Source organism: Podarcis tiliguerta (assembly GCF_965153285.1).
Source record: "Podarcis tiliguerta genome assembly, chromosome: 3".
Lineage (NCBI taxonomy): Eukaryota > Metazoa > Chordata > Lepidosauria > Squamata > Lacertidae > Podarcis > Podarcis tiliguerta.
The window spans coordinates 30,287,673-30,298,854 of NC_139536.1; the positions used below are offsets into that span (position 1 = coordinate 30,287,673).

The 11,182-nt window shown below is 42.3% G+C and overlaps 1 protein-coding gene across 1 annotated transcript; it reads left to right on the forward strand.

Annotated features, from left to right (window-relative positions):
- Positions 1 to 2,853: 2,853 nt before the first annotated feature.
- On the forward strand, positions 2,854 to 11,182 carry LOC310674804 (sphingolipid delta(4)-desaturase DES1-like). Its single transcript, XM_083434538.1, has 3 exons — positions 2,854 to 4,405; positions 7,946 to 8,688; positions 10,100 to 11,182. Exons 1-3 carry the CDS (start codon positions 4,216 to 4,218, stop codon positions 10,244 to 10,246), a joined length of 1,080 nt encoding a protein of 359 aa, XP_083290664.1. The 5' UTR covers positions 2,854 to 4,215; the 3' UTR covers positions 10,247 to 11,182.

The window sequence follows — 11,182 nt, forward strand, 5'->3', positions numbered from 1 at the left end:
TGTGTGGAATGTTCTTGAGGAAAGCAAATTCTGTCTGCTTCCTTATCTCTGGGAAGCAGAGGATTTTCTCGTGATTATGCAATGTTTTTAAAGCTGTGTCAAGGATATAGGCAGCACATTTATGCAACTTAATTAATGCCTTACACCTACAGATCCTTGCATGCAGCAATAAACTTGGTGCGCTGCAGTGAGGATCTTTTCAGTGTCAAGATCATTACTGGTGGATTAAAGTACAGATTTTGCGGGGGATTGTCTTGAGTCTTGCTTCAGCTATTTCATCCAAGATTATCTAGCCTCCCTTTGCTTTAGTCATACTTGTAAAACTGCAAGGTAAGGAACGTGCAATTTTTTAAAGCAAACATTCAAGCTTCTTCAAAATTCTCCCCACAGAGGAAACAGCTATTTTCCGTTTAGTTGTCACTATTTCTCTTTAGTTTGGCACATTTCCCAGAAAAAGGAAGCAAGCCAGTAAACCTGTGGCTCATTTGTGCTTCAGACTGCAAACGAGCTCCTTGCTGCTCCCCCAGTCCCCAGATTCCTACACATAGAAAACTAGAATGGCAGAGAGAGATCCAGGCCAGAATGTTACTCTTGCTTTTGTTGGAATAATATGAATCCTCATCTGGAGTCTAAAGAGGTGCAGTCTAAACTAGGTTACTACCTCTTCTGCTGTTAATGTGAGAACTACACAGCTTCCCAGGAGTCAATTGTGGAGCAGTTGTTTCAGTCATAATGTACAATGGAAATCTAAAGCAGTTAACAGATGTCAACCCACTGATCTAATGGGACTCTTGTTTTCCCAACTATCAACTTCATCAAGTGCCTACTCTTGTAGCCTACCAGAGAAACATAATGCTGTGCCTTCCAGATTGTACCACAAGCTGCAGTTGCAACTGGCTGTTCCTCATCTGCAGTAGCACTTGAAAGTCGTCTGGATTAAAGAGGAAGTTGGAGCTCGTGATGTATTTCAAGCAGAAACTGAATTTCAACAGTATGCCTGGATACAGTCTGCACATGTGACTTGATTTAGAGAAACGCATGCTGGCTCTTAGTAACCACAGCATCCTTTTCTAAGTGCCCACAGACCAACTGCTTAATTATCTGTTCTAGGACCTTTCCTGGTATCAAAAGTCAACCTGACCACTCAGTTGCTGTTATATAAATTTAATTAGTTCATAATAACAACAACAATAATATTACCCATCCACAGGGCGGTTTACTATATAAAGTTGTTGGACTTGAAACAATTTGCTTGGCTCCTCCCCATGAGTCTCATCCCACCAAGTTTCAGCAATGCCTGTTACATCATATTTGCCACCCTGCATTAAGAATACAGGTTAATCTTGTTCAGATTAATCCCATGCTCTGAGTTACAAGATTAAAATACAACATTAAAATATTGAAACATTAAAATATTAAAATGCAGCCTCATCACAGGAGGAGAAAGGAAAAAGAAAAAGGAGGGAATCAAATTGGCTCCAAGCCAAAGGCCAGGCGGAACAACTCTGTCTTACAGGCCCTGCGGAAAGAAATCAGATCCTGCAGGGCCCTGGTCTCATGAGACAGAGCATTCCACCAGGCCGGAGCCAGAGTTGAAAAGGCCCTGGCTCTGGCTGAAGCTAATCTAACTTCCTTAGGGCCTGGGACCACTAGGGTGTTGCTATTTATGGACCTTGAGGCTCTCCATGGGGCATACCGGGAGAGGCAGTCCCGTAGGTACGAGGGTCCTAGGCTGTGAAGGGCTTTAAAGGTCAAACCCAGCACCTTAAATCTGACCCTGTACTCCACCGGGAGCCAGTGCAGCTGGAAAAACACTGGGTGAATATGCTCCCATGGCAGAAACCCCGTGAGGAGCCTCGCTGCAGCATTCTGCACCAGCTGGAGTTTCTGGGACAGCTTCAAGGGCAGCCCTGCGTAGAGCGAATTACAAGTAGTCAAGCCTGGAGGTGACCATTGCATGGATCACTGTGGCCAGGTTGGGGCGGGAAAGGTAAGGGGCCAACTGCTTGATGTGGCGAAGGTGGAAAAATGTCGCCTTGGCTGTTGCTGTAACCTGCGCCTCCATGGAAAGGGAGGCATCAAGGATTACAACAAAACTCTAAACGGAAGGCAATGGCACTAATTGGGTCCCCGCAAGAGAAGGGAGTTGGTCCCTCATCCCCATGCCATCCCAACCCAGCCATAGGATCTCTGTCTTCAAAGGATTTAGTTTCAATCGGCTCCCATGAAACCATCCAGCCACAGCTTCCAAGCATCTGGTCAGTGTGTCCGGGGCTGAGTTGGTGTGGCCATCCATCAGCAGATAGAGCTGAGTGTCATCAGCATATTGGTGACAGCCCAGCCCAAAGCTCCGGATGATCTGGGCAAGGGGGCGCATAAAGATGTTAAAAAGCACTGGGGAGAGGATTGCACCCTGCGGCACTCCACACACCAAGGAGTGGCGCGACAACATCTCCCTCCCTAGTGCCACAGCCATTTACGGGCTATGCCCTGTATCCCCACGTCGGCGAGGTGGTGGTCCAGAAGATCATGATTGACCATGTCAAAGGCTGCTGACAAATCTAAAAGGATCAGCAGTCCTGACCTGCCTTGATCCAGTTGTCTATGGAGATCATCTGTTAGGGCTACCAGAGCTGTCTCAGTCCCGAAACCAGCACGGAACCCAGACTGAAATGGATCTAAAACTGATGTTTCCTTCAGAAACTTACCAAGCTGTTCAGCAACCGCTCTCTCAATCACCTTACGCAGATACGGAAGATTTGAAACTGGGCGGTAATTGGATAGGTCTAAAGGATCTAGTGAAGTTTTCTTTAAGAGCGGGCATACCACTGCTTCCTTCAGTTCCTCTGAAAGTCAGCCAGGCCTCTCGTCATGTGCTCCCACTTTTCTGACTGAACCAGCACCCTCTCTCCGTGCTTCTTCAACCCTACGTCGCCGTTAAAAAATAATATTACTAATTACAATTTGTACAGTATCATGTTAATGACAATTCATGGTATGGCATAATTGTGAATACTGCTGGGCACAACATATAGGTCATACTATTATGTTGGAAGACTGGGAAAGGTTGTGGAAAACCGATTTAAAATTTACAGATTGTTCTTTGCTGAAAGAAAATTACATGAAAATGATGTATTGATGGTATATAACACCAGTGCAGATAAGAAGGATGTATAAAACTGCTTCAAATATATGCTGGAAATGCAAGGAAAAAGAAGGGACTTTTTACCCTATGTGGTGGGACTGTAGTAAGATTTTAAAAAATTGGGAAATGATATACAACGAGCTGAAGAAAATGTTCCAATTAACATTTGTAAAAAAAACCTGAAGGATTTTTGTTAGGGATTGTAGGAAAAGACCTGCCAAGGAAATTCAAAAATATATTTATGTATGTGACAACGGCAAGAGTCTTAATAGCACAAGGATGGAAGAATGAGGAAATCCTGACTAAAGAATTGTGGCAAGAGAAACTGGTGGACTAAGTGGAATTGGCGAAATTGACACACAAATTACATAAGGACAACTGTGATTTTAAAGAAGTATGGGGACCTTTTACAAAGTACTTAAAGAAACAACAAAATGAACTGGACTCCTTGGCAGGTTTTGAATAAACATACACAAAATTTTTATTGGTAACATATTGATAGATTAATTAAGGATTTTTACAACTTTATAATATGCAGAGAATAACATGTGCTGAGAAACCAGAGAGGGGAGCTGAGGGAAGTCTGGAGGTGGTGGGAGGGGGGGTTCTTTTTGGGGGGAGGGGGGAGGGGAAAAATGGGGAAATGAGGATGATGTATTTTTGATAAAATGTTATGTTGAAATTCTTAATATTTTTTTTTAAAAAACTGTGAATACTGCTAACGTAATTTAACACCTAATAATTGAAAAGACACCTAATAGTGAGGTAAGTCACGGAAGGAAGGAGGTGGGGGATTTGGATTCATACATGCTTTGTGGGATAATGATGTTTTGTTTTGAATATAAAACTGTAAAAATTAATAAAAAAACTGTAAGAAAAGACACCTAATATTATGCAGCTCAAAAATGTCAACTCTTTCGAAATGAAGCCACCCCAACATTTTTTGCCGGGGAGGCAGAAAAATGATAGGCAAGGCGACGAGGGCAAGAAGCGGGTACATCTTAAAACTCCCATTGCCTCCAGGCAGGGCCGCTAATGGGCTTCTGTGGCGTCACCGTTGCCTGTAGCCAATGGTTTTTGGGACGTGGGGTCGGTGGGCGGGAAACCATCCTCCCCTACCTGGCGAGAAGCGGCGGGCGCGAGTGTGTGGGAACGGCGCCGCGGGCGAGGAAAGAGCCATGGGCAACGCTGTGGCTCGAGAGGATTTCGAGTGGGTTTATACCGACCAGCCGCACGCGGACCGGCGCAAGGAGATCCTGAGTAAGCGCGCGCCCTCAGGCCCTCCCCGCTCCCCTTTGGGGGTCTCGCCCCACACGATGCCTCGGTTGGCGAAGGCGCTCTCGAGTCCCCTTCTCTCTCCGACCATAAGCTCTGCCAGTGTAGCCTGGACAAAATGGCTGAAGTAACATCCCCTCCCCTGCTGAGGGTGGAAGGGGCGACGTTTGCTTTTACTGTGTCATACAGCGGGGCTCTTAGCAAGAGTGCCAACTTGAATAAAATATTTTTTTTGGGGGGGGGGGAGAGGCCCGCCCACATAGGGCCATAGCTGTCAACGTTTCCCTTTTTTTAAGGGGAATTCCCTTATTCCGAATAGGATTCCTCGCAAGAAAAGGGAAAAGTTGACAGCTATGCATAGGGCACGCTATTTGAATGGCAGTGTCCATCAACAACTACTTCTTTATTTCATATCTATATCGTTTTATATTTTTAAGAAAAATCTCAAAGCGGTTTACAGAATATTAAAACATCAATAAAACAAGCTGTGGAAAGTCAAATATAGAGTATACAGCCACAGCAACATAATTAACAGAAAATTAAAATATTATCTTAAAAATTTCAAAATAAAACATTACAAAGGAGGTCAACTACAGAATACATATTTAACACAAACTAAGTTAACAAAAAGCATTTCAAAAAAAACATTGCTAAGTGAAGTCAAATATAAAATGCACATTTAAAACAGCATAATTAACAAGAGAATAAAATATCATAAGCACGACACGGCTATTTGGCAGGCACAAAAAGATGGGGCAAAAGACTCCAAATAGGTAGGGTTTGTTGGGGGGACAGACTCTCAAATATTTTATTGGGGCAAAGGGACCTCCTCTCAGCCCCTAGGAGTTGGTCAGCAACTAGCTTTCCAGTAGGATCTCTTAAGAGAGGGACGGGTGTAGGTGGTGTGTTGGGCACACTTCAAAATGGTGTGCCCACAAGCTGCCACAGGTGTAGTATCATAGACTCATAGGATTGGATAGTTAGAAGTTGTTGCCAAGGATAATCTAGCCCAAGCCCCTGCAATGCAAGGTGTCATTTTATCTTATGAGCGACAGAAATTGGCTGAGTGGTTGAAGTTGCCCAGCCACCACCAGTTTCTTGGTGGAGTGGAAGTGTGGGGAAACCCTGTAGCTGTATTTGGAAGCTCAGCTTTCAAGTTGATCCTAGAGGCATCTTTTTTTCACATGCTAAGATGTTTGATGCTCATAGTGAGCAGGTGAGGTGCTAGAAGAGTGGAGTGGCCCTGAGGTTTTACTTAACAGCACGCTTCTAGTCCTTGTGGCTGCTGAGAAGCATCCGTAGGAGACAATGATGAAGTTTTATGCTGACAAATGCCATTCCCAATTACACATGTCTCTTTCCATTTTATCCGTCTCAAAATAAATTCAGAAACCTGATGTACAAGCCTAGTAAGCAACTGAGTATACAAACTCAGTTTATTCTATCCAGCATCTTGATTTTATTTTTCTAGCACCGGATAGAGAATCTCTAGGTTGCCTGCATCACAGTATACTTCTTGCTAGACATAGGGTGGTAGGCAACTACTTTTTACTAAGAGTGGACCTATTAACGAACATGACTAAGGTCCATTAATTTCAATGGGTCTGTTCTTCATGAAATTTGGATCCCCCCCCCCATGGGCGGAATTCAGAGTAGCACTAAGGAGATTGCTCTGTTAGTTCCATCAGGCAAGCAAAATGTGCTATCTCCCCTTTCTTCCTCCTGTGGTTCTTCTGACCCCCAGAGCCAATTTGGGGGAGGCAAATGGGTAGGAGAGGGAGGAGAGCCTTATAGCATTAGTAGGACTTGTTACTGGCTCATACTACTGCAACTGTTTAATTGAATCTGCCCAGAGAAAAGTTAAGAATTGAATGACCTCAAACTATATTAAAGCAGATCACCTTGGGATTGGCATGGTTTTCTGTGTCTGCTTAGTCGACCATGCTGACTTTCATGTAAAAGTTAGGTCTGTGGGAAGTCTGCATATCTGATGCTATATTTGTGCATGTTCTTAGTCAAAGGCAACTTGCTGGAAATGAAGCTTAGTGAAATCATGGGAATAGATAGCATGGATTTCAGTGCTACTACTCTTGATCTGAATTATTAAAATCTCAATGCTAAATAATCTTATCACAAAGTCATGTTAGTGGAAATTGCTCACAAACTGTTCCAGTCACCACTGGCAGCATAAGGCCCAAAATAGTTCACTGCTACAAATGATAAGGCCTCAGTAATACAGTTCTGGATGTTGATCTAGACATACAGTTTGCAGGCTTTGCAGATACAAGTAAGAAGTATTTCTGCTGCTCCAGCCATTCAAGACATAACACAGACTCTGACTCACAGATTCACTGACTGACTAATAAGCTGACATGCCTTAATCATTTATATAGACAGTGCTACGCCATTGCCATAGCCATAGCAACTGGCTTGTCTGACCATGCACATCTTGGCTTATGGGGTGATTTATGCCCATGAAGGAAATTAACCCTTTCTTCCATGTTCAGTTCCTCCAATAAGTTGCATCTTGGTTACAGTCCCAAAACTATATTTTAAAAATACCTGTTCTTGCATGTAGCTCCTTAGTGAAGTAGATGTCAACATGTAACTTAACTGACTGCGAATTTACTGCCTTCTGGACCTGTCTCAAAAAGAGCCTCAGACAGATCATGTTACTGTAATCCAGTTATGAGTGGTGATCAAGCTGTCCTTTTCCAGGAAAGGGCATAATTAGTGTAACTTCTTCGTGTCATGGAGGCTACCTGAGTCTCCACTGATAGATGAATCTAAGAAACCCAAACTATCTACCTCTTCTTTCAGAGGGTGTGCAATTCTCTCCAGAAGGCCAGAAGATCCCATACCTGGAAGCAACTTACCCACAAATTCAGTTTCAATTGGTTTGTCACTCAGCCCACCACTGTCCTGAAATAACAAAACCTCTTCTGATTTGGATGTAACTGAGAAATAGAACTTCATGTCATCAGCATACTCTTAATGACCACTCCCAATAGCTTAATGTAGATCTTAAATAGTACTGAGGACAAAAGTTGTCCTGTGACACAACGGCTTGTGGTGGACACACCTATAATCTCCTAATTCCATTCTCTGAATCCTGCTCTGTAATGAGTGGAACCAATGTGGAATTGTGCCCCAGCTCATGAAGATGATCCAAGAGAACAACATGGTTGATCGTATCAAAAGTCACTGCAAGATCAACAGGGTTGCAGTCCCCTTTTCTATCTCCCAAATACGGACCTCTGTCAGGGCATCTAAGGCTGATTCCATCCCCTAACTTAGCCTGAACCATTATGGCATTGATGCTGTTGTTGTGCCTGTACTTCATTCATGTGGATTTTACATTAGACTGCAGAGTTGTACTAAAGCATCCTGTATGTATTCAAACTTTTAACATGTATATAGGCTTGTATAGAAAGTAGAATCCAAATGATTGTGGTATGATCTTCAAAGAGCATTGTCTATTGACAGCAGTTATTTGAAACTTTATCTCTCTTTTTCTCCCAACAGGTAAACACCCAGAAATAAAAACTTTGATGAAACCAGACTACAACTTGATCTGGATAGTTACACTGATGGTGCTTGCACAGCTAGTTGCTCTTTACCTAGTTAAAGATTTGGAGTGGAAATGGGTTATATTTTGGTCATATGTGTTTGGCAGTTGTCTTGATCATTCCATGACTCTGGCTATTCATGAGATTGCCCACAACAGTGCCTTTGGCAACTGTAAACCTCTGTGGAATCGATGGTTTGGAATGTTTGCCAATCTTGTATTTGGCATCCCATACTCTGTATCCTTCAAGAGATATCACATGGATCACCATCGTTATCTTGGCGGTGAAGGAGTTGATGTGGACATTCCTCTTCCCATTGAAGGATGGTTTTTCTGTACCCGTTTTCGAAAGTTCCTTTGGGTTATTTTTCAGCACTTCCTCTTTGTTATTCGGCCTCTTTTTATTAATCCCAAACCAATCTCTCGACTTGAAATAATGAATTTGTCAATTCAATTTCTCTTTGATGTTATGGTATACTATGTCTTTGGAGTAAAAGCACTTGTCTACCTGATAACAGGATCTCTGCTTGGGTTAGGCTTGCACCCTATTTCAGGACACTTCATAGCCGAACATTACATGTTTTTAAAGGGACATGAAACATATTCCTACTACGGTCCGCTTAATAAGCTTACGTTCAATGTTGGCTACCATAATGAACACCATGACTTCCCTAATGTTCCTGGGAAAAATCTTCCACTGGTGAGTACATTTTAGTGTCCAACTAGCTACTTTGCTGGAGTGAAGCAACTCCCTTATAATTGAATGGATTGATATTATTCCACTTTTGTGCCGTGATTTGCTGATGTAGGTGGGGATATATATTAAGACTCCTATGTGGGTAAACTAGTTGTTTTCCTTGCTAATTGCCACAATTCAGTCCTGGGTTGCCATTGTTTTTTGTAGACTTCTGCAAGAAAGTTTGCCTTCAATTCAATAGAGCTTCATCTTTGTGGAGCTTTAGGGATCTACTATTATTTATACCCTACCCATCTGGCTGGGTTTCCCCAGCCACTCTGGGCGGCTTACAGTTTATACAGGGTGAGTCTTTTAAAAGAGGCCCCGTGGAACATGTGCGCTCTGTATCCACGGGGCCTCTTTTAAATGACTCACCCTGTATAAAAACATACTAAAACATCAGACGTTAAAAAGGTAGCAATTGTAGCTCCTGCACATACCAATTAGCATTGCTTCATCTCTGTAGAGAATGTTTTCCATTCCACATTGTTCAAGAGGCATTCCTGACCAATGTGCAAGTTAACAGCTTCTAAAACACATTATAAAACATTAACTAGCGATGCCAATGGAGTATGACAATGTTCCAGAGATCCCGTTCTAGATTGTACTCATATATTCATAGTTCAGACCTGAAGAGGCTTTTAGGGTGTGTGGAGGAGTGGGTAGAAAATCTGCATCCCATGAACTTACCTTGGGACCTAAGCCATTGTTTCTAGAAAACAGGGTCAGTGGCTGTCAGTGCCCTGTTCCTCCTCAGAGGCAGCATCCTTTGTGTACCTGTTGTCTGATTAGGAGGTTGCATACTGAGTGAATGCTGGGTATTTATTTGTAAGACCGGCACACTTCCCGATACAGGTGATATGTCCCCTAGATGTTGGAGTGCAATTCATATCTGCCTCAGCAAGCATGGCTAATGATTAGGGATGATGGGAGTTGCAGTAACATCCAGAAGGCCACAGGATCCCAATCCCTAATTTAGACCTTTTAAAGTTCAAGAGGAATAATCATTTTACAATTCAAAATATTGTGTTTATTTTACTTTAAAACATTTATATACCGCTTAAGTATTTGCATTTCTAAACAGTGCAATTAAAAACAATCCACAGAAAATGGAACAATAATCTCAGTTGGGGTGTAATTCCCAGGCTTAGGCCCACTACACTAAATGCATGGCTAAGAATAGGGGCTGTGCATCTGAGCCATGGGGAAGCATCAAAGATTTCAGTGATCAGGCCAGGATATAAGGGAGCAGATGGTGTAGTTCTGTGCGTAGACATACATACAATTAGTTCCTAATTCTGAGATGAGATTACTCACCACAACACTGGCTATTTAATATTCTGTTGACAAACTTTCTTCCTTTCTTTTATTATAGCTGAAGAAAATGGCCTCTGAATACTATGATCATCTGCCACAGTATAACTCCTGGGCAAAAGTGCTTTATGACTTTGTGATGGATGACACTATCAGCCCCTATTCGCGAGTGAAAAGGCATTTAAAAGGTGAAGTGATACTGGAGTGAAAAACCCCACTGCCGTAAACACCAAAGACAGCCTAGTAGCTGGTGGAACGTTTTGTTTGATCGAGATGAATTTGCTTTGTATCTTGACCGGTTTGAACTATGAGTATATGAGTACAATCTAGAACAGGATCTCTAGAACTAAACGTTCTCATGTTCTTTTGCCATATAACTATGTTTCATGATGTGTTTTAGTAGCTGTTGACTTGAACATTGGTTTGTTCATGTAAGCATTTTATCTTACATGCAGCATATGTACTTGTTCAGTTTTTTACACTTGCTGCCCAGGACACTAGCTTTTGCTGACAAACCTTCCAAATTAACTTATTTTAATACCCTAGAATTGTTTTAATTAGTGTAGTAGCTGACCAAAATGGCTGGCTACAACTCCTCCTAGATTGGCCAATCCAAGTGCTAACCTAACTGATGGATTTACAACTGCTGCTGTATAGTATATACCCGGTGAATAAGGCTAGTGTTTGTGTAATTTCAAAACACGTGGATATAATTACCATGGATATGATCTCCTGCAGCAGGCCCATTTCCCAGAAAACATCTGCATTCCTTTTTTTATGCATCCGTACATAAGAGCTACACTCTGCCATCAAATTGATGCTTCTTTGGAAACAGACTAGATCTCCTGAAGTTTAGAAATAGAATAGTAGAGCCTACGTGTGTCCCGGTAACCATCTTGTGCTCTCTTAGCTGGGGCAAGGGCTGGAGTGTCAGATATTGACAGCAGGTAGCAAGTTTATAAAAGGTATAGAACATCGACTGTGTGAATGTAAAATACCTCCTACAAAGGAATACAATAAAGTTGTTGTTCAAAAACCATTCTTGGACACTTGAATAAAGATGTTATTAATGAAGTTTATTTAACAAATGTGTGCAATGTTCTTGAGATCAAGGTTGAAATAATAAAGTAGGCATCAGAATTCA